This window comes from Priapulus caudatus, unplaced genomic scaffold, assembly GCF_000485595.1.
Source record: "Priapulus caudatus unplaced genomic scaffold, Priapulus_caudatus-5.0.1 Scaffold64, whole genome shotgun sequence".
NCBI classification, from domain to species: Eukaryota; Metazoa; Priapulida; class Priapulimorpha; order Priapulimorphida; family Priapulidae; genus Priapulus; species Priapulus caudatus.
The window spans coordinates 321,161-345,108 of NW_014577125.1; the positions used below are offsets into that span (position 1 = coordinate 321,161).

General features: G+C 42.7%; 3 protein-coding genes across 6 annotated transcripts in view; 1 reads left to right on the top strand and 2 right to left on the bottom strand.

Annotated features, from left to right (window-relative positions):
- Nucleotides 1-9,929, bottom strand: part of LOC106821233 (synaptobrevin-like) — a 25,353-nt gene extending 15,424 nt beyond the window's left edge. For all 3 annotated transcript variants that reach the window (XM_014825944.1, XM_014825942.1, XM_014825945.1), the window contains exon 1: nucleotides 9,848-9,929. In XM_014825944.1, the coding sequence (XP_014681430.1) occupies nucleotides 9,848-9,849 (2 nt within the window). In that variant the 5' untranslated portion in view covers nucleotides 9,850-9,929. The remainder of the gene's footprint in view (nucleotides 1-9,847) is intronic.
- Nucleotides 9,930-11,858: 1,929 nt separating this feature from the next.
- On the top strand, nucleotides 11,859-16,525 carry LOC106821225 (methyltransferase-like protein 25). Its single transcript, XM_014825932.1, has 3 exons — nucleotides 11,859-12,234; nucleotides 14,060-14,164; nucleotides 14,644-16,525. The coding sequence occupies exons 1-3, from the start codon at nucleotides 12,015-12,017 to the stop codon at nucleotides 16,167-16,169; spliced, it is 1,851 nt and encodes a 616-aa protein (XP_014681418.1). The 5' UTR covers nucleotides 11,859-12,014; the 3' UTR covers nucleotides 16,170-16,525.
- A 186-nt stretch (nucleotides 16,526-16,711) lies between these two features.
- LOC106821226 (transforming acidic coiled-coil-containing protein 3-like) overlaps nucleotides 16,712-23,948 on the bottom strand; it is a 36,329-nt gene continuing 29,092 nt past the window's right edge. For both annotated transcript variants that reach the window (XM_014825933.1, XM_014825934.1), the window contains 3 exons: nucleotides 19,678-19,784; nucleotides 18,949-19,069; nucleotides 16,712-18,698 (listed from right to left, as the gene is read on the bottom strand). In XM_014825933.1, the coding sequence (XP_014681419.1) occupies nucleotides 18,636-18,698; nucleotides 18,949-19,069; nucleotides 19,678-19,784 (291 nt within the window). In that variant the 3' untranslated portion in view covers nucleotides 16,712-18,635. The remainder of the gene's footprint in view (nucleotides 18,699-18,948; nucleotides 19,070-19,677; nucleotides 19,785-23,948) is intronic.

Genomic DNA, 23,948 nt, shown 5'->3' on the forward strand with positions numbered 1-23,948 from the left:
ATCTCATTAATATTTTCATCAATTACGAGTGTAATTACAGTGTTAGACACTAACATTTTAGTTGCATTGAGTACCGCGGGTAGAATATAAAGGAAGAAATGTACTAGTCCTGCCAGCATAGTCTACTATCCTACCGAAGGACTTCTTACTTAGGCACAGAGCGACTGAGTATTGTCATTTGCAGGAGGTAGTGGGTAGGGGGTGGAGTACCCCTTGTGATAGGGTACAGGGGTCTCTGCCAGGCGTACCAAGGGGTGTCCCCAAGAAAGGTTTTTGTAAAAACATTCATTGTATAAGAAAATGTAACTTGTGATATGGATCATAAGATAAGATTTAAACTTAATAATTATTATTTCGAAAATTAAAGCTGTCTGGCTCCTTTTTGATGAGGAATCCTGTGGATCGGTCATTAACACAGCATATGGATTTGGCTCGATGTTATAGCTTGACGAAACTGGTTCGCGGCTGATGTCTAGCGGCTAGGAACGGCAGGGCCTTGTGGTGAGGTCAGTGTGCCGACAGTCTAACCTCTTGGCCTTGTCGAAGCTGGCAGCAGCTTGACGTATCGGTGTGGGCTGCCGTTATTTGCAATAGCATGTTGCATTTGTAATTGGGTTCGCCATTTACTAATCGCTGGATTAGAACTGGCGCGCGCGCGTGTGATGTCCGGTAGTCACTGCCTAAAAATGGGACGTTTAGTTACGAAGGGAAAACCGTACCATGATTTGAATCAGGTTGGCAAAGATAGAGGCTGCAAGAATGCTGGGAGGAAAATGCTAATCTTGCGCGTACACGTGGCGGTACGGTGCCGGTCGCGGTGCGTGTCCGTACAGTGTCTGCTACGTGCGCGACGTAACCGTCGCGTTGCGTGCGTGGTGTGCGTCGCGGTGTGTGTACTTGTTGCCGTGGCGCACGTTACCTTGTGCGAGTGGTGCGTGTGCATGTACACTGGTGCGCTTGTCTGTGTAAGGTGCGGCGAGTGACACGTGTTCGTGCGTGGTTGGTGCTGCACGTACCGACACTGTGCGTCCCCGTGGGCTGTGGTGCGGCGTGTGCCGTAAGTGTAGTGCGGTGCCTGGTGGGTGTACTCGGGAGGAGCGTGCATCCGGGACACGGCGTGTTGGTGGCGGGTTTACTAAGTCGCTGGGATAGATTGGCGCGCGTGCACTGTCGGTATGCATGCTAAACAATGAGTCTAGTTACGAAGGGCAATCCGAAGTGAATTGAAATCTTGAGATTGGCAAGTAGAGTGCAAAGACATCTGCGAGGAAGCTATCATGCGTACACGTGCGCAAGCTTACGTGGGTGCTTGGCAGTACACGTGTGTCGTGCGCCTGTACACGTGCCGTGCTTTTCGTCTGTGCTGTGCCGCTGCGCGTTGTTACGTGCGCGGTGCACGTACAGTGCGTGGGTGCGTTGTATGTACAGTTGGACGTGTACGTGGGCAGTACACGTGTTGTGCCGAGGGCGGGCCGGTGCGTGATGAGAACGTGGGTGGTGACGGTACAGTACACGTGCGTTCGTGGCGTGGTCTGTGCGGCTGGTTTGTGCACGGTACGTTGGCTGCGTGCGTGTGCAGGTACAGTGCGTGCCCCCTGTTCGGCCGTGCGTGCGTGTGACATTTATACCTCGTGATCCGCCACCCACATTTCAATTCTTCAGTTCTCGGTCACTTGGGCCCACTGTTTCGTGACGCATTGGTCCTTGCATTTTTTTTGTATGGATCTCTCTGTTGCCCGCTCGGAAGCAATCATGCGCTGTTAACGTTTCCAAAACGATAGTTTGTAGTGCCGACGTGAATAAGATTTTACACATACAGCCTGCACTCATAGGTCTTACCCGGTGGCTGGTGGTCTATACTTCTAGCCACCGGTATGACCCGAATTTCGCACGCGTGGCTGTGGACCGCACGCATCTTTTTCGTCTTATCATAGGACACGCTGGCATCTATTTTCTCCTCCTGGCTATTGTTGCGATTTACGTGTTGAGAGGTGGAGGGCGAGCACGTCCAAATACGCTCACATAACACACTTGATGTCTAGTAGTTATACTATTGGATAAGGGATGTACCTACCTATTAGCTTCACTTACTATTTGTAATCAGCTGAATCAAGAAGCACACGCATGCGATCGTGGTTGCGAATGTAAATACGCTGGCTATGAGAGGTGACATTAACTCAGGGCTATGAACTAACGCTCGCCGTCGCCGCAAGGCTAGTAGAAACCAGTATCGGTGAGGTCGCTAGTGAATTGTGTCTGGTGCCTGACCAGCCTGGGTTGCTGCGAGTGGACCATATGCTACCAGAATAACATATTACTAGTACTTATTCGCACAATTTATAACCGACCGGAATTACTACTGAGTAATAAGGCTAATATAAAGTTTACGTGCTGTTGCAACACACTAATAAAATTGCAAAACCTATTAAATATTAAAACATACAGTAACCTCAGACATAATCGGTCAACTGCCTGCTCTATTCGCAAGGTCATGCCAAATTCCCTCACATGTTATATACGCAGACGTTTATGTTTCTACTTTCTGTTTACGTTTCGTGGACCGGGTTCAGTTAACTTAGTTTACGTTTCAGCTGGACCTCAGGCTGCGTTTAAACACTTACAATCCCTCCCTTTTCAAACGAAGATTATTGTCAATTTGACGGTTGGCAATATCAATTAGAACTCAAAGGTTGTACTTTAGGGTTTTGATCCCGTGGTTTAATGATAGCAAGTCCAGTTCTCGTGTCGTATAATTTAAACGTGGATAGTATATTCATGGTTTGTAGGTACCTGTTATGAAAGATAACTCTGTCAAACCTAGCGATTCGTGTAACTGGTTATTCTAACACGCCTTTCTATAAGTACGATGTTTCACCTAACAGATAGCGTCTGAGGAGGGCGTCTATGTTCCGGGGTACTGCCGGAACGTTACCCTGGGTACTGGTCCGCGTATAGCCGGAACGTACCTGGTACTATCTAAATATGCCGAAGCGCTACCGTCGGTACTACTTCATAACGGAGTCTAGGGAGTGGTAGGCTACTCCTTTTAGATTTTTAGATTTAGATTTTTTGATTTATTTATTTCGATAATTACTAAGCATACATTATAGCGATTTAAGCAGAACCTAAACCCGAACGCCGAACCCTGAACCCTATCTAACCGATAACTAATCCTTACCTAAGACTCTAATCCTAACCCTAACCCTAACCCTAATCTACCTAACCATATCAAATAGGGACCAGGTTACCGGACCGTACCCGGTACGTGTCGGCAGTACTCCTGGGGACATAGACCCTAATGGAGCACACAGCAGATAGACACGCTATTATATTCAGTAACTAAGGCTGAGGGGGCTCTATGTCCCCAGCGTACTGCCGGAACGTACCCTGGGTCGGTCGCTTAGTCGCGGAACGGCTACTCTGGTAATATATTATTATGCGGAACCGCTTACCTCGCCGTATCACTAACGAGTCTAGGGAGTCGCCTACGCGCTAACTCCGCACCATAACCGCTAATCCAAATTCCCTAATCCTAACCTAACCCAACCCGAACCCTAACCTCTAGCCTAACCCTAACCATATTAGTAGTTACCAGGGTAGTTCGAGTATAAGGACCGTACCAGGGTACGTTCCGCAGTACCTGCGGGGACATAGACCTTATGAGTCAACTAAGCAATTACACTATACAATTCAACTAACACAAACAGGATAAGCTCTACTTATAACTCTATACTTACTTGTACTAACGCTACTAACAAACTCCTGTACTTGTAGTAGAAGAATTACTAGAGTAGTAGAGATGTCACAACGTTCAACCTTAACATGAACTTCATTATTTCCGTTAGACTGACTAATAGTTCTAATCGTACTATAAGGATCTCTATTCTGCTCTCTATAACATAGTACTGATGTATTTGTAATATATATAAGTATATATATGTATATTATCAGAGCTAATAGTCTACACTAGAGATGTACACGGAAAAACTGGGAAATAGTGCGCTATTTCACGCAATACTTATTGCTTACTCGCGGCTGTGGGAGGCTCATGATTACGCTCCAATATTCTCGGCAAGGGAGATATCGTTTTAGACGTTAGGGCGACAAGGGTGTATGTCTTTATTTTAGAGGGAGCAGTAATGCTGCTTAACGCTATACATGAACTTAGTCTAGAAACGGCATACAAAGTAGAATATATTGCTGAATAGCACTATTTTTTCCGTTGTTTTTTTTCTACACTCTAGAGGTATTTCATTAGCTCTTTGATATATAATACTATATATATTATATTATTTCATATATATATATATATATAGACTGAATATATGCTGAAATCTTAAATTTTCACAGTCAAGGAATTTTGCAGAATGCATATCTCGGAGCGTTCTAAAATCAAAACTCCAGCATCACCACCTCACCCCCTGTCCACACCCCCCGCAAATGGCAAAATTTTGCCATGTGTAGCTAGCGCGGCACTTCAGAAAAAGTAAGGGCTGGGAGATATTTTTAAGGGCTAGTAAGATTTTTAAGGTCACTGCCTGCTGGGCTGTGACATTTCCTTAGGTTAATTTTCAAGCCTGTAACTGATTAGTTGTTGTCATTTCTACACAACCAGACCGTTTGGCCGGTTCTATGTCATCAGTACTGTCAAGGCGATTGGTGGTAGACTGGGGTTCTGGCCCTTGTGTAATAATCGTGGTATGCCGTTAGGTCTTTAGATGCTTTAGAAGGTGCTAGCGTCTATTGTCTAGTGCGATCTAAAGGAAATTGTTAATGGGGAGTAGTTACTATATTATAGCTCTTGGATCCTTGGACTGAGAAGAGACCTTGCCGCGGTAAAATCGATGCGGGAATTGTGGACTGGTGGAGGGACGGGAAGCACATAAATAGTTCGCTGGACTAACTGCCTATGGGAATCTACTAGTCCTTCTGATTTTTTTACTAGTCTCGACTAATCGGGACCTAGCGTTGTGTCGAACCCTGCTCATACATTACATAATGACACTAGGATGTATAATCATATCCAGTGTTTCCCCTGGTTAAAAGGGTCTGTGAGCTGGTAATTTTTTTTGGTGTGTTTGCATGTTTCAAGGTCCTAGCAAAGCAAGCACATCACGTGCTCGCCCAGCTAGGGGGGTCAGGGGGCATGCCCACCACAGCAGAATATTTTTTTTTTTTTAAATGGTTTGTACATTTGTACTGTCTAGCCTATTCTGAACACAATTGACAGCGTCGCGAGCGCTTTGAGCACTCGCTCCCGCCTCGCAATGCTCGAGTTGAAAAAATATCGCGGAGCGGATGTGAAAGCTAGTGACTCGCAGTTGAGGAGCGAGTAAATAGTTGTCTAGAACTTAATGAAATATGTGGTTCTTACGGTTATATATTCAACGATTGATGACAATACAGTTGTACGCGATTTGCTGAGGGCAGCTATCTCACGACTCCTCACTTATTTATCAATAGGTCTAGCGAAAAGAAAGCAGCCCGCCGAGAGCGTGCAGCGCCAGCATCAGGGGCGTGGGCTGGTATATGTAGCCTGGAAGGGGGATATGAATTGGATGTACGAAGGGGGGGGGGAGTGCAAGATTTGTTTAAAAGTTCATCGTGCGCCTTGGTTGTTAACAAGTCATAAATCGGGTAGCATGAGCGTTCATTGATGGGGCAAAGCGCCTGAGAATAAAGTAGAATTAAATTAAAATGAAAACAGGAATCAAGATCGTGCCTTAGAATTTTTGAGAAAAAGTGTATCAATGATTACATGTGTAGTTAATCAATGAGTTTTTTGTGTTTTTTCACTATTTGGTTTGGACAAGCATTTTTGTTTTAGAAAATTTGGCGCGGAGTACAGATTTCGTCTGGGGCGGTGTCATAGTTATTGACTTCACTCGCCCATTTGGCGACGAGGTGGTTTTTATTTTTAAAGCTCGTATCACTGCATATGTATGAGATTTTCGTGCAGCGCGGCGGTCGGCTGCTGCTGGGCGCTCGAACGCGACTCGCTATGTACGTGCGGTACGATGTTCGTATGTATTTTTGGACACAATTTCGTCGTGGCTGGCTGAGAATTTGAGCGGAGGCGGCATGCTCGCTCGTGTCATTGATTGTGCCAGGGCAACAGCTGAATCAACTTCAAAGTGATTTACACTAGAAACAAGCCATCAGCTCGAGTAAGTCACCACCACGCAGCCTTTATAAAAAACTTGTATCTCTACTGCTTCAATAATGTATCGCGTATTGTATTTACGATTAGAAATAAGGTATGCACTATACCTCTACAATGGACGAATGCTAGATGAAGAGGGTTGTGATGCAACTATAGGCACCGCGGAAGAACGCGGCGAGGACCGGTTACCTGCTCACAATACATCACCAGCTCTTTACTATTCTTTTTTATATACTCGTGCATTGCAGCATTAAATAATTATTAAGGTTTACGAATGACACAGCCAGGACATCCCACATTCTGGCGGAGTTTTTGACTATTTGTCGTCAACATTGCGGTTTTAGGGGCCAACTACTCTCGCTCAAACGAATATTTTCTATCTTCTAATTTACCGACATGTGCCGGTGTTACGACCTGTACGTTTTATGCGCATAAAGACAATTTTTTCGTACCTGATAACATCATGGCGCTTTGTGATTGACAGTCACGACAGTTTGATGTCACCTGTACGTACCTTGCGTAACGATAGTCGTACCATTGGGGCCTATTGTTGTGAGTATGATTGGCTATGTATATGGGTCTCGCGAGTTACATGTTGGATACCTGTTAGTTACTATATCGTTGTTGTGGATGTCAGATAGACACATTGGTTTAGACTTGGTAGCTGTGATTATGTTTATATATGATTAAACTAGTAATATTGTTTATAACTTAGCATATGGTTCTTTTTTTTATGGTATGTGTTTATTTTCTACGTAAATACCATTCAAACATTGAGTTTTCTGCGGGACGCTGCAGGCACACACCATTTTTGACAATTTTTATGCACACCACTTGGTATGGCATATATAGTCAGGTCATATGTATTTTGGGATATCACGTGTATGTTTATTATACTAATCAGAGTGGCTTTTATATTGCCGGCAGCCCAGTATTCTGAGGCTTGCCGGTCGCCTGCTATGTCGTGGTTTCTTTTTATATGGTAATGTTCTACGATGAATTGACTGGGCAGGTTTAATTTGTATGTATGTTTTATGTATGTATGTATTGTTTAATTTTGCTTCTATGATATAGTATTATATAGATATAGTCAATAGGTAGTGTATGCTAGTATGGGTGGAGTTGTTTATGTATGTAATGGTATAGTAGTGTTTTTATGAGTATGTATGGGTATGTATTATGTCATGTATTGTAGTTGTATGTGGTATGGTAGTCTGCTATGTATAGTAGAGTGTGTGTGTGGGGTTATGGTTCAGGTTCAGAATTAGGGTAGTGCGATTAGGTCGAGTTAAGGGTTAGGGTACGGTTAGGGTTTTAGGAACTGCGGATTTAGGAAATCGAACAGAACCGTGCCGGCTGGCCGGACATTATAGCACAGCGGTACTTAATACTATTACTACTACTTTAGTTTCTATCTCTCAGCGCGGGTTTTTTTTGCAAGCCTGCGCGCATCGGGGCCCCGCGGCGGGGTGGTTGTGTGGTGCAGGGACCGGGCGTTGCCGGTGGTCGGCGGCTTGAGGAACGCTCTGCCGCCGCGGCACGGGCGGCGGTGGCGGTCGCGCCTGTGTGTGTGTGTGTGTGTGGGTGTGTAGGGTCGAAACTGGTTGCGAGCATGTAGCACTTTAGGAGCATGGGTGATACTGTATTGTTTACATGTATGTATGCTATGTATGTAGGTGTATGTATTGTATAGTGTTAACTTGTATTATTACTGTTGTATTGTAAGGTGTCATGTAATATAGTAATAGATTGGGAGGGGTATGTATGCTATGGTATTTGATCATCGAGTATTTGAGTAAGACTGTTTCTATGTAATGTATGTATGTAGTTGGTGTATGTATTGTTATGATCATGTGGCTTAATGTTATGTATCGAATACTTGTGGACAGTGTGTGTTTGCACGTGTTCGATGTACTCGTTGCCATTCCTGCAATTAAACACTTGGGCTTGATCAGCTTAAAAATACTGGTTGAGTATCTTTTTAACATCTGACATATAGTGTGCAGTGTTTTATTAAAACACCTCGCTATAGATACAGTGTGTTGTAATTATACTATTACATCTTCAGTTGTTATATTTTGGTAATAAAGATGTTGGTAATTTTGTAACGGGCGAAGGGTAAAAAAAGAATGGCTTTGCGCTTGGATTATGATTACTGCACTTCACATCCGGATGTGTTCTTGATACACGTGGACGAATTATTGGGGCCATAGCCACTCGTTGCATGCTTGTCATGCAGCATACATTCATACCAGATAATATATATTAATATATTGATTATCGAGATGAATACACGTACATTCTATTTGATGATTACATATAACTGCCATTATGATTATACCATGGTATGACAATAATTGTCATGATTCGCGTGAAATAATAATCGATTTTAATCCTATTATTACGCTATCTCAGTCTTATTATTAGAAATCTATTATTATTCACCTTAGTGGATATCATAGATATATGTATATAGGCCTATTAATTACGCGTGGCATCATATATATTACTATGAAATATCTATTCAGGGTACACATATATTACAGGATACTACTTTAATATATATAGTATATATATGTGGCTGTTGTGTGGCTCCCGCACAATGCTCAATGGAAACGTTTGTTTTCATAGAAATTCCTGTCCATAAAAGTTCCAAAAACATGGGGCATACCGGTTTATGGATATGTTCTCACATATGATGTTTTGAAACTTTGTCGGGAGTCTGATGGATATGGGACAAGGATACTGTGTCCTTTCAGGAGATTGTGATGATTGGAACAGTCAACTAAGAATGTTAATTTCATAATAATAATTGCAAACATTGTACGCTTACACAATAGCTGCTGCCTTTCGATAGTATCAAAGCCTTACTACTTCATCACGCTTGCTTAATCACAACACTGGAGCGTTATAAGGGTGCACTCCGGCGGAGTACACCTCATCTAACCAAACGTTGAACTTACATAAATATTTAACAAAGGGCCATTTCGTTCATTGTGTGTTCTTCCTACAGTTGTGTATTTCTCAATTATATTGCCAAAAACGTTTTGATTATGTCACGCATAAGATTGCAGAGTAGACGAGTATACATATGTTTTAGCCGGAAAACGATGATATGTTATTTATTCGAAACATAACATTTAATTGGAGTTGCATGATTAGGATGTTTTGTGGGAGCCATATTTTATGTTGCGGAGTTTTTGTAATAATAATGAAATTTATTTTTCTGGAACACACAATCAAGATGTGTATGTAGCCACGCGCCACGGCACCACGCACCACGGCCGGCCACCTAGGAACTGCCGGGCATTTAGGAAATCGAAGACCGTGCCCGGCTGCCGGGCATATAGCCACAGCGTTTACTAATACTAGTCTATCTCTCAGCGGGTTTTTGCAAAGTGTCAGTGGCGTGCGGTGAGATTGTGTGTTGCAGATGAGCATTGAGCGGTATTTACGGGAAATATTACTAATAATACTGAGGCGAAAGAGAGCAGATAAACATGATAAGACTTCGGTAGCAACTGCAACTTGTGAAGTTGTGTGTTTGCCAGTGTTCGTGTACTCGTCGCACATTCCTGCATTAAACACTTGGCTGATCAGCTAAAAATAACGTTGATATCTTACATCTGACATATAGTTGCATTGTTCTTATTAAAACGATAAGTACAGTGTGTATATACTTACATCTTCAGTTATATTTGGAAAAGATGTTGTTAACGTACGGCGAAAGGAAAACAAAAATGGCTTGCGCTGGATGATTACTCATTCATCCGGGGAGTTTGATCACGTGGACAATTATTGGCCATAGCCCACTCGTCTGCACAGATCTATACCAGATAATAATATTAATAATATATCAGATAATACACGTACATTTATGATATTACATATACACGTGCATATATTATATGTATGACATAATCATGAGTGAATAATAATCGATTTTAATCTATTATACTCTATTTAGTCTATTATAGATAATCTATTATTATTCACTAGTGATATCATGATATTATATAGGCCTATTAATACGCGTGCATATATAATATCTATGGTATCATATATACACGTATATAATTATATATATATATATGTGTGTGTGTGGCTCCCCGCACAATGTCAATGGAACGTTGTTTCATAAAATTTCGCTGTCCATAAAAGTTCCAAAAACATGGGGCATACCGGTATATGATATGTTCCAATATGTTCTGATACTTGTCGGGGTCTATTGGATATGGTGACAAGATACCGTGTCCTTCAGGGAGTGAATGTGAACAGCAAACTAAGAATGTTAATTTCATAATAATAATTGCAGAATTTCACGAAGCTGTGCCTTCGAAGTATCAATGCTTAATTACTACTTCACACCTGCTTAATCCACCACACTGGAGCGTGGTATAAGGTGCACCAGGGAGTAAAACACGGGTTACACCACTAACCAAACGTGCATAATAAAATATTAACAAGTCATTTCGTTCAGTGTGTCTTCCTACAGTGGTATCGCAATTAATTGCCAAAACGTTTATTGCATATAATTCAAGTACAAATACATGTACCAAAAACAGTATATATTTATGAAAAAAACATTATGGATGCAATAGTGTTGGGCGCGCGGTTAAAATAATGAAATTTATTTGTAACACAATACAATGTAATACAATACAATGCTATTATACAACACGAAGAAAAAATACAATACAACAACGACAACCCTCTCTGTACGTACAAGTAAAGTTTATTTTATTTTATTGACAAATACTAATATTAATCTGTGCACAAACAAATGGAATTTACAGGAAATTATTACTAATAATAGCCTAGGCAGAGTAGATAATCTTTGCCAGGCATTGGTAGTACCTATACATACATTTCGTGTTATACGTACCTACAAGGCTACATACAATTATTTTATTATTATTGAAACGTTCCAAGTGCATGTGATACTAGGGGCTACTAGGGGCAACTGCCCACTTACGTCCCCATGCTATTGTTTATATTAAATGTTTACTTTTTATCTATATTTTTATCTATATTCTTATCTATATTATAGTGAATAACTGAATAAGCCACTCACGACCCTGCTCACGACTAACGTAATGGGGGCTGACATGTTGTTTTATTTACTAGAAATATATATAAAACTTAGTTGATTGGTGGTTGTTGTTGTCATTCCTTGTGATTGTCGTCACGGATTATTGAAAAGCTTATTTTTTACTTTCAACACACATTTTGTTCTAAGTTACCGGATTGTATATGGGGGTGTCTATATTCAAGCTGGTACGGGAGATTACAGTGTACGCGCATATATTTGCTAATCGTGCGTCAATATTCACAGAGAGTATGAATTCAAGCCGGTACGAAAGATCATTTGCATAATATATTCTAGACACATGTCTTAGCTATACTCTCTGTGAATATTGAGTTTATTGACGCACGATTAGTGATATACCACCATTACAAATATACATAACCGGGCGAAACTCGTGACGGGATGTTGTAACTCTACGCTGTAGCCACCTATGACCGGTAAAAAGCGGCTGGATTTATACGACCGGGCGTAAACAATTTCACAAGTTATGATAGGTGACAGGTCGGAAACAACAGGTTTTAGGTCACGTGGTAGCGGTGGCTAGATGGGTTTCTCGTCTCTTTGTAAATATAAAGTAGGCAAAGTACAAAGATAGGTAACTTATCTAGATAGACAGATTCAAGATGGCAGCCTCCATTGCTTCTTTTGCTTTATTATGCTAACGTAACTTCTGTTATAATATTCTGTTATATAATATATATATACATCTCACCATCTCACATTCACTGTGTACAGGTCTTGGTTGTCGCGCCCTCGGTTCCAATGATGCCTATACTGAATACATTGACACGAAAAGTTGTGGAAGAAGCATTGGATAAATTAGTGACTTTTCTACCACCCTTGCTGCCAATAGCAAATGTCCAGTTTGTGGACTTTATAGTCAACGATATCTGGAGCAAGTTCACAGACACTCAGCTACAGGCTGAGCTGTTGTCACTAACGGATGATGAGCTCACCGTTTTACCCAATGGAACAATTGATGGTAATTTAGTAATTGAGACTGGCACTGACTAGTTAGGCTGAGAGGGTCTATGTCCCCCAGTGTACTGTCGGAACGTACCCTGGGTACAGTCCGTTAACCGGAACGTACCCTGGTACCAGAGCATATAAATCAACGTGATTTATATGCTCTGCTGGTACTATCTAATATGCCGGACCGTACCTCGCCTACTCCACTAATGAGTCTAGGGAGTCACCTACGCCTACTCCCTAACCCTACCCCTAACCATAGATAGTTACCAGGGTACGGTCCGGTATACCGGAACGTACCCTGGTAACTATCTGATATGGTTATGGTTAGGGAGTAGGCGTAGGCGACTCCCTAGACTCGTTAGTGGAGTAGGCGAGATACGGTCCGGCATATTAGATAGTACCAAGGTACGTTCTGGTATACCGGACCGTACCAGGGTACGTTCCGGCAGTACCCTACAGGCCTCGAATTAAGCGACGAGAGGGGCAAGGCAATTTTTCGGGGCATGTGAGAAATTGCCTTGAATTTTCTCTAAAATGGATGGGCACCGAGGCAATTTTAAAAGGCATCAAGGCAACTCTCACAATTTGAGAAGGGCACCAAGGCCATTGTTATGAAAAACTTTGTGTCATCGTATAAATTCTACTAAAATTTCTCTAAATTTACTGCATAACAAGCTACACACCGTACAGATCACTGGCCATTCTTGCGCGAGCGTCGTTTGAACTCGTTTCCCGCGCTTTAAATCACGCGCGGGCCGAGTCCGGGCGTGCAGCATTTAAATATTCGTGTTCTACCACGGGCATACACAGGTGCACGATTTATCGATCGTCTACTGGCAGCGGTTGGCAGCAATACCACGTTATTGTTTTTACCGAAGGGTAGACTGGTATCCGGCCTCACTCTCTGCTAGACAATGTACACGCTCTGCGATAAACAGTGCGGCCGCGAACGAGTCTAGCCAGAGGCACCGACGGCAATTACAGAAAAGGGCAAGGCAGGTCACTGCCGTCGGTCGGGTTGGATTTTCAGGGGCAGTACGGCGATTGATAGGGGCACCGCCGGCAATTGCCGTCGGTGCCGTCGGTTAATTCGAGCCCTGCCCTGGGTGACATAGACCCTCTCAGCCTTAGTTAGTACTTAGTTTTTATCAACTGTAGAATTAATTGGAAGGTGTATTAGGCCTACTTTTCAACCAGCCCCGCGTTACAACAATCCCAAGAGACCATTCTTGTGACCGTACAACAGCAATGGCAAATGCTTGCTTAGATTCGCAGATCAGCTTAAAGATATTGCATACTATACCTTTTATACAAAACCTATAATATCACTCAACACAATCATATTCATTGTAATGCTTTTATTCTAGACACCAACAGTAAAACGCAAACGATTGTCACAGAATACAAATTACATTACAATATACGAACAAAATATAATCTTTAACGTTTAGAAATACAAATTACTGCTAGTACAAGAATGGTAGGTATCAGCACTATCTAATAGTTCTGACACCTAACCAATGTATGATTGGGTTGAGTATAAATACCAATTTCATACAAAACCTATAATATCACTCAACACAATCATATTAATTGTAATGCTAGTACAAGAACGGTAGGTGTCAGCACTATCTAATAGTTCTGACACCTAACAAATGTATGATTGGGTTGAGTATAAACACCAATATTAATATAATTGTGATGGAAGAATTTATTAATTTGTTTAGTATTCTTATTTGTATCTGTTTACAAAACAGCTGTACTAATAATATTAATGTATTAAATAAAACTACTTATCAATATAAAGTCATTAATTTCACGTTTTCTTGTTACAGGTACACAGTATCCACAGTTACATAAGTGGTGCTCAAGGGCCCGCAGTCACACACTAGAACACCTTGTTATTTGCCCAACAGCTGATGAGTTCCTGCAGGAATTTGGTAGGTTTACTTTAGGTCGACCAGCAGTTGATCAATGCATATCAGGGGCCTTTTATATTCAACCTTCAACTATTGTTTCAATGTTTTATATAATGCTATTTGTAGGTCAATTTAAGCCTAATTTGAATAGTAGATAAATCAGGTGGATGATCTGTATATCTAGATCGAATAGGAATATATCTAGGTGTGGAAAAATGTAAAGAACAGCATACCTGTATTTGACAGCTGCATTTGTAGTTTATCCAATTTCCTCTTTGAAGTTGTCATTATGCTCCCACCTGTTCCAAAAGGATCTTGTATACAACGTATCTATTTGACATGTTGCATTATGCCTGAAATATGAATTTTTAATGAGCGTGAGCAAATTTTTAAGATGTTTTGCCAATAGATATAGCTCTAATAATAATGGCACACCCATATTTCCATCTCGCTCAACTGCTCCATGAATGTGAGTAACATAATATGTTTAATTATTCTAGGCAACAAGACGTCAAATACCAGGTATCGTATAAACAACTTCATGTCAGCGAAAAAGATGCATGAAGTGGAGATTATGTCAGAAGTGATTGCCGTGCTTGCAACAGAACTTCAGACACCTAAGATAATTGATGTTGGTAGTGGAAAGGGCTATCTAGGCTCTTATCTTCATCTTATGCATGGGTTGGATGTGGTTGGACTAGATTCGAGAGATGTTAACACTAATAGCGCATTGAGACGAGCAGGGAAACTGAAAAAGCACTGGCATCACATAATAGGAATTAAGAGAAACCCAGAGCAACAACAGATGGCAGAAAAGTGCCAGGTGAAGTGGAAAAATAACAACACTAAAGGAGGAGGAGGTGGAGTAGAGACAACACTCACTCCAGGTGAGGACAATACAGATCCTGGTTTATATGTAGAGGAGCATGCACCTAATCCTCGCCACAGTAGTGTGAGACAGTGCAGAAGGTCAAATAGCTCGGATAATGCAAACGCATTGCTTACAGAGAATGAAGCAGTTTGCAAAGCTAAAACTGAAAAAGATGAAAATGGATTTTGGCAGTGTTCTAGTCCTGACATAAAAGACAAACCACAGAACATAGATAACACTGTGCTGAGGGCTTCTGTAGCAACGAAAGCTACGAGGGAAACAACACCCAGCGCACCGGCTAATGTTCCTGCTGACACCGCAGCAACAACAGTCATGGAAATGAGTGAAAGTTCTGTTGCTGCTTACACGCCAGTTACGATGCACGTCAGCAATGAAACGTCCCTCGCGAACGTGCTTTCAACGGAGACAGAGACGGGCGGCTACGCGGGACGACTTCTCCTCTGCGGCCTGCACACGTGCGGGCCCCTCGCCGCGACGAGCGTGCGCAAGTTCGCGGACGACTCCTCCGTGCACGCAATCTGCAACGTCGGCTGCTGCTACCATCTACTAACGGACGAGTTTGCGAGCGAGCGCGTCGTTGGCACGGCGACCGAGCGCGGCGTTGCCACGGCGGACGCCGAGCCGACGTTTCCGATGAGCGACTTTCTGCGGCGGCGACGCTTCGTGATTGGTCGCAACGGCCGCATGCTGGCAGCGCAGGCGGTCGAACGACTCAGCGCGGGGCGCGCGATGCCCAGCCCGTCGCTGTTCTACCGCGCCGCCATCGAGGTGATCGCCAACGAGCGTGGCGGAGCGCGGAGTGACCGCCCGCTCGGCCGCCTCTACAGTAAATTCCCCGCCTTCCCGGAGTACGTGCGGGCCGCCGTGCGCAAGATGGAGTTACCCGGTGCGGAACCCAGCGACGACGAATGCGACGCGTACTGGCGACGCTTCACAGAACACCGGCGCCGCCTGGAGGCGTTCTTCCAGTATCGCGTGGTGTTGGCGCCCGTCGTCGAGGCGACGGTGCTGCTGGATCGTGTTTGTTACCTGCTGGAACAGCGGCACGTGGGCGCCGTCAGACTGGTGCGCCTGTTTGAGCAGACGATCTCACCACGATGTTACGCCATTATAGCTGAGCGTCGACAGAGTTGATGGCACACAATTCATCACTCACTTATAAAATAACATATTAATAATACTTTTACTTATTAATAATATATAATAATGGTATAATATTAATATCATTATTATAAGTAGATATGGTCGTCACTTACTTGGATAAGAGGGATTTGCTGACGTTAGAGATATTGACTAGTTAGTAGTCTATAATTTAGCCTTTTGAATTTTGAAACGTGATTGGTTTAATTTATTACGTGCCTTTAGTTTTCCTCCGGTCACTTTTTAGATCTGTTTGGCTTAAATTTCACGTTTTTACAGATATGTGAATTTGTTGCTTTTAGTGAAAATCGACGTTGTTTTGCCAATATAATCAGAGTATGTGAGCAATACTTCGTCACCTTGTCCAAAAAGATTTTCTTTTTATCTAAATGAATACATATAAAAGCTTTTAGAGTTGGTTCAATCCGGCTATGTTGATATGATTTGCAAAATAAATTAAAAAACAAAAAAACAAAAGGTAATTTGATTAAAGGCCCACTACAGTGTATATATTACAAAAAAATCAAATAACTTGCTTTCAAATGTAGATTGACATACGGCATTAATAATTTTATTCAACTAGTAAAGCTACAATTGAACACCCAAAGAACCAATACATCATCTTAAATGTGTACACACACCTGATAGGTGTTTACACAGTTCCACTGAAAAGAGCCGTTTTCTTTTTAGCAAAATGATTAAATGGTATCAGCATAGAAACATTTTGGACACTGATGTTTGAAAATGTAACTGCTAGATGTAACACTAGCTCTAATTCACAATATGCTGTATATTCAAAAACTGCATAAACACGGCAAAACTTCCTTATAATTGCATGAATGTCTTCGCTGTATCTTAACTCTACCTATATTTATTTTAGGGCGGACATGAAGATGTTGATAGTTCAGAGAAGTCTATATAGATAGAAGGCAGTTTATCATACAAATACAAAGTGTACAAGAAAAGTTGCTCACCTCTTGTATCTCACAGCACTCCGATTGCACTAAAAGTGCAATCAACTTTACAATGGCTAATGAGACACAGTCTGAGCTAATTAGGTAGCTGTACAAAAGTCCGAACAAAAGGTAACCAGCCTACTTGCTCCTTAACATATAACAGGAAGACAGAGTCCCTGTATTCTTACTCTGAGCAAAATGCAATCAGTGCAAAAATCTCCACTAAATTACATGCAAAAAAAAATCAATGCAGAACAATAGTTATTATGCGTATATAAGAAGGCTGATATACAAACTTTAAATATGAACGCTGAGCACAAATTCGTTTTAATTTACATATACAGGCGCACGCTCGATTAGTTTGGTTGATAATAGCAAGAGCTCATAATAGAGATTATGAACTATTGATAATATGTTAGTATACAGAGTTCGCATAAGATACCCCCTCATATCTGCCTGATAAGATATCCCCTCATATCTGCCTGATAAGATCACCTGATGAGATATCAGCCTGTCAGCATTTTAAATTACTAAGAATCTCCACAATGTAGTTACCGTCAATTCACATATCAATTGCAGCACTAAACATTGCAAAATCCGAAACTAATGATGAACTAACAAGTCATCGAAGCTGGCTGAACGACAAATAAATCACTATGGAGCATCGTACTTCTTATACCGTGTTTAGGCACAGAAACGAATTCGATTATGGTAGGTTGGCAGCTTTGTGTGTGAACACGTGCACTTTGACAGCCAACAGTGAATCATCGCAGTCTACCAGTTACCAAGTTGAGGACCGACTTCTACAGTAGGCTGCCAGAAATGAGTATATTACAGTGTAGCTAAATTTACAGTTATTCAACGACGGGCTTATCGAGATCAAGCCCTTTATGCAACATATATATGTATATACATATATTATTTAGTAGCAACTCATTTCTACACAGCAAGTTGACCTGTCAGTGACTGTCAGTTCACCTAGTAGTATAGCATCCAACAGAAAGACCTTCCAATTAAGCGAAAAGTTAACATTATCCATGTCAATATCACATTACGAACTACACTCTGTGCGATAATGCGTAGAAAGCCCCAGGGCAGGGCAAATGTAGGCAGGATAACTGGATAACTATCACATTCGCATACTTGGAAAATAATCGACTTCAATCCACGCCTCGTGAGATTGCGCGTAGCACACCGAGTCATTGCAGTCGAGTTCATCGATTGGAGAAGTGAGTTAACTGGGCGATCCTTGTCAGATGCACAACGCAGATATCCGTGGGTGGCAGGGCACCATCTTCAACTATCTATGGAACGACAAGCTGGAAATGTCGATCGCTCTTTCACACACAGAGAAGCCGAAAGCGCAGGACTATAAGCATGTTGAGATCCCACGCTAGCCGTGCTGTCACTCTACTGCAGTCAACCACAGACGTCGCCACACGCTTGCCACCACTAAGCCTAGGATGTAGTCGTCACTTGGATGCGTTGTGAACGTGTCTGCTTTCTACCGAGTCACTTTAGCAATGAGTTCGTCACAGATGTTTGTCAATTCCTGGTTTTCCTTTGTCTGTGGGAGGAAAAATTCGAATGTACGTGTGTGCAGTGCTTAACGGAACTCATACCGAGAGCAGTGGCCCTGCAATCTCACACGTCAAAAACATTAATGAAATGAATCTACGTAGCACTCACGTGAGAATAGAAATAAACTCCCGGGCGATTAAATTAACAACTAAACGATTAATATATGAATGACATGGGTTCTCATTGATATGGAAACGTCATTATTCATCTGCTACAGGCAATGTTGCACGTCGTACCTTTTGCTCGCAGATTCTATCTAGGTTAGCGACCTTCATGTCCGCCCGCTTCAGGCCGGCACGCAACGCAACTAGCTCAGACGCATTGTTCCTCTTTATCGTCTCTATTTCCATCACAGCGCTTGAAATAAATGATCAATAATCAGACCGCTAGCCAGTGAGAGTTGCGGTGACGAGAGCAAGGCGGAAATAGCTGCTGCTTGAAACCGTGGCAAAAAAGCCTCAAGCCATGTAAGCCCGCCGCACACGCTGTGGAACTTGCTGCGCCATCGTCCACGTGGACTGACACGTGGACGATGGCGCAGCAAGTTCCACAGCGTGTGCGCATGCAAAATCCCATTCATATGTCATTCAATTTCCAATTAATCCGTACACGCGTTTGATATTTTCTTCCACGTGTGGAAGATTGAACAGCGTGTGCGAGTGGCTGTGTAAATTTCCACACTCAATTCGCATTGTTCGCTTGGACGCATTGTATTTTTTTCTCAGCTCGCAGCTTGCATATCACAGTGTATATCAGGCAGCTCGCATAGAGGCATGTCCAAGAACTGATCGATCAAACGTCGTGGGAATGCTCACTTCAACGACGCTCCGTGTCCAAGCGAACAATCAAGAACAATGCGAATTGGGTGTGGAAATTTACACAGCCACTCCTTCGCACACGCTGTTCAAGCTTCCACACGTGGAAGAAATGTGTTATTATCTACTCTTGACGACATGAACACACACCTTTCTAGTTTTTCCTCTGCCTTGTTTTTGAGTTCTTGGTACCTATGCTCTTGCTTTTTCAACTTGGCTTGGTACTCCTCTACCATACACTTTAGCGTGTCTTCATTCTGGTAACAGAAAACACAACTGCTATCATTGCTGAACCGCTGTACCTAATGTAGAATTTTATATGGGATTACAGGGATACAAATTAACCTCTGATCAAGGAAGTTCAATGCTTGCTTTCAAAGAGCAGAAGCCAGCAGCAGCATAATGAGGGAGGCACCAGCCCCAAGTTCAACATTAAAGTTAAAAAAAATGCATGCGCGTGTTTTCCATCACCCTTGTGACCCACACACAACATTGCAAGAGCTTCCACTCTCTTTAAACAACAGCCTCAACTTCTCACGTTCAATAGACAATTGCCTTTATTCCTTCCTTAGGTCATCTAAATTTCTTATATCCCTCTCAGTCCCATATACTAAATACCATACTCGGAGAATTAAGGATACATTTAGGGTTAGTAGGTGAAATTCGGTCGAAATTTCAATACCATTTTATTTGATAGATGGCGCCCATGGGGAGCTATGTATACGTAAATATTATGTATGTAGCCTCCCAAACAGTTCAATATCCCCGCATACGCTTACCTTGCATATGCAAACCCCGGAACACCTTTAAATAGTGACGCCATGAGCGCATGCCACCCCAGCATGCGAATCAGAAACGCTGTTACAGCCGATTTCAACTGCTCTTGCTACGCGCGTTTGTGTACATACGAGGCGATTACGCATTAATTAGTGGGCGGCAAACGAGAGATTGAAACAGAACAGTTATTTTGTCTATTTATTTATAACACGAGGACTTTTTTTGAAGTTTGTTGATGTTAAATGGTCACAAATAAGTCGCAGCAAGTACTAACAGTAGCAATTCGACTTTCTTTGGTCAATTCTAATAAACCTCTAATAAATTCTATAAACACAACCGTTCAATCATTGTGCAATGTACAAAATTGCTCATATATCCGTTGTTAGAAATGCCGAAGTTGCTGATTTTTCAAATACTATTTCTCGAAACTCACAACTCCGATTCCAAAAATGTTTGTTACGTTTTAATGTTAACATATTAAAGGAGAAAACGATCCCTGGAATTTTTATGGCGCTTTATTTATGAAATTGTTGAGTTTTTTAAAACATTACAAATTTTCATGCATTTTTTCAACTTATTTCCTAAATTAAAACATTAGAAAAAAATTCCAGGGACCGTTTTTTTAGTTCATAATATGAACAACTTATTGCTAAAAGTTTAGGTCCCAACCCTTTGCCATTTCTGAGAAATAAGAATTTTTGATATATAGGGATGGGAATGACAATTTGTGTTTTCAGCTGAAAATAGCCGCAGTCCAGCAGGGGGGGGGGCGGTCAGGTCCAGAGCAAAGCCTGCCTGGTCAGGGGGTTCAGGAAGTTTTTGAATTTTCACAACTTACAAGGCATAAAATTGCATTAGGAGACACATACAGAACAGAATTGTTACAGAGCTTATTACAGTACACTGCAGGGAGCAGGGCCATAGCTACCATTAGGCAATAGGAGGCAAATGCCTCCTACAAAATTTCTTCTGGGGCCTTAAGCGGGTCCCATACCCCACGCCCTATTGGCTCGCTTCGCTCCTTGTTCTTTAACTCACAACATTTGCCTCCTACAAAATTTACCTCTGGCTATGACCTTGGCCATGCTGGCAGGGAGTATATCTTGCACTGTCATTATCATAACACCAGAATTAATAAACAATACAAAAATTTACTTACATTCTGCAAACAAAATTATTTTAATGTACACTTCCACACTGTCCCAAAGGCTAACCTTTACATAATATAAGATGTTCATTGTCCAGGCAGTTTTAAATTTGTTTCTAGTCACTACAGCAGTACAGTAGATACTTTATCATATTGAACAACTTTAAGCCCGGCGCACACGTGAGTTATTTTACTCAAGTAAAATGACGCATGAGTCAAATTACTCAACGAAAATCCGCCGCACACATGAGTAAAATGACGCATGTGTCAAATTACTCAACTCTTTCGGTAGGCAATAAAATTTGCAATCTAGACACAGCATAAGAGAACCAGAAATTCACGTTACAGCAGCAGCTTAATTACAGTATCACTACCTAGTTCTTAGTGGCGGACGGCATGGCCACCGTAGGCGTGCATAACCTATTCAGACCGCCTAGATAGGCAAGCGCCAAGTCCTCCTGACATAAAATTTCTTCGTGGGGGCCTTACACGCACGGCTGTTGTTTGCCGCGAGTCTCCCACTATAGCCCAAACGATCCGCACACTGGCCTGGACCCTCTTGTACGTTGGAGTGCTCAGCTTCGCTGCTACGCATCCTTTGCTTCGTTTCAGAAACCTACACAGACAACCACTCGTTGCCCGGTACCTACAAACGATTTACCTCTGCTATGCACAACTTCAAGGCACACCACAATCCGCTGGCAAGGAGCGCAGTGATAGTCTTGAGGCGAAGAGTTGGCTGTATGTATCAAATAACACAAGCCAGGGCCGTGTAGTTTGCGTCCAGAAAAATGGAGACTAATAGATTGCGTAAGCACTCAAATTGAACAGCCCAAAATAGTGTTAACCTTGAGTTGCCACATGGGCTCATTGTACAGTACAAACTGCGAGGCAACAAAATTATTTGTTGTACTGATATCAACACACAGCAACGTGTGCGCAGAGCCAAACCTGCGGAGTAATTTCACCTCCAAAGCACGTGTGTGCGTGGAACGGCGAGGTTTTGGTGCGATCTCTATAGGAGCATAGATCAGAGATCACCGAGAGTGTGTCATGCGCGTGGGGGTGTGGCACGTCAGAAAGGAAGGACCCGCGCTCGCGTGTGGGGGCAGTTTTAACATACTTGTAAAACCCGTAGCGTCCGCACTTGCGCAGACCAACCCGCAGCCGTGAGCCAGGGAGCGAGGGTTGCTCGAGGCGTTAGTGGGCGAATAAAGGCGTTGAAACACACGAGCTTGTAAAGACGTCCTCCGATGCGCGTGCGCTAGGCGCGCATGTCGGTGCCGGGCGAGGCGGTCAGACAGGGTGAGCAACTTACCTCTCTTTCCTCATCCCTTCTCTTCCCTCATCTCTCTCCCTCCAATCTTCTCCTCTGGGGAACGGCGACTGGTCTACTAACGAATACGTACGGCATAGTTTGTGCCGCTCTAGATGCTTTTGCATTTGTTTAATTGGCATCCTGCGAAGTCCATGAACGGATAGGGACATGTAGAGAGCGTTGGAGCGAGAGGAGCGCGGAAAGACTGGGTTAGGAGAGAAGCAACGGCAGAAAAAATGACCGCATCGAGTCAAATCTACTCCAACGAAAAGTCCCGGCCGCAAAACCCACATCGAGTAAAAATGCCGCGATGTTGTCAATTACCTCAACCGCATAAATCCGGCCCAAACCGCACCACGTGACGCTAACAAATGGACCACTTCGGCCGTCATGTTATTAGGCTCTAGGTATAAAAATAGAGTCGTAAGTTAGATGAAACTACCCGACCAATTAAAGAAGCGGCAACTGAAGAGTAGGACGCAGCTGTGTGCGCGGCCTGCCAAAGGCAAGTCTGTGAGCCTCAGGCAGTGATCAGACATGAGGAAAGGAACCACGCTTTTATCTGTGCTACGCCAAAGGTTGGCCCAAAAATCCTCACACTTCCGCGGCTACGAGAGTATAATATTCCTAATGAGCCCTGAGAAGCTAGGCGCCGAATCGGCTGCCGACATTAATGTTTTTTATCGTTTTCAAAGGTCACCGGAAAAAGGCAGCTCGCGACAGCCACTTTTATGGTTATGTATACCTAGTGAATTAGAATAAATAAAACGCACACTTCGTTCCGGGTCGAGAAGCATGGAAACAAATTCCGTTAGCGCTTTTACGGGTTTCGCTACCGAGCGTGAGAGAGCGGGTAGCATGAGCTCTGGCCGGGGCTTACTTTAATAAAGACGCAGCCCCAAGGCCACGCGTGGACAGGGAAACATGCGTAAGAGCGAGCGCGTGGCCACACATACACACAGAATCTGGTTTTGAAACCAACTGTGACAGTGTCCAAAATAACACACATACGACTGGCCAACGTCTGACAATCTCAAACAGGTCGAAACTAAGCCGTGTCTATATTGTAAAGCCGACACTTATATTAAAAGAAGGTTATTTAAAGGTTGAAGGTAGCGTTTGGGTGTGGACTGTAAAATACCTGAAAATTTGTACACTCTAGACGTCCGCCCTCAAACC

What these genes read in the sequence shown, in the direction of transcription:
- LOC106821225 (XM_014825932.1), top strand. Translation starts at nt 12,015, where the DNA reads ATGATGCCTATACTGAATACATTGACACGAAAAGTTGTGGAAGAAGCA. An exon ending in ACCCAATGGAACAATTGATG is followed by an intron (nt 12,235 to 14,059) that starts GTAATTTAGTAA and finishes TTCTTGTTACAG; the next exon opens with GTACACAGTATCCACAGTTA. An exon ending in TGAGTTCCTGCAGGAATTTG is followed by an intron (nt 14,165 to 14,643) that starts GTAGGTTTACTT and finishes TAATTATTCTAG; the next exon opens with GCAACAAGACGTCAAATACC.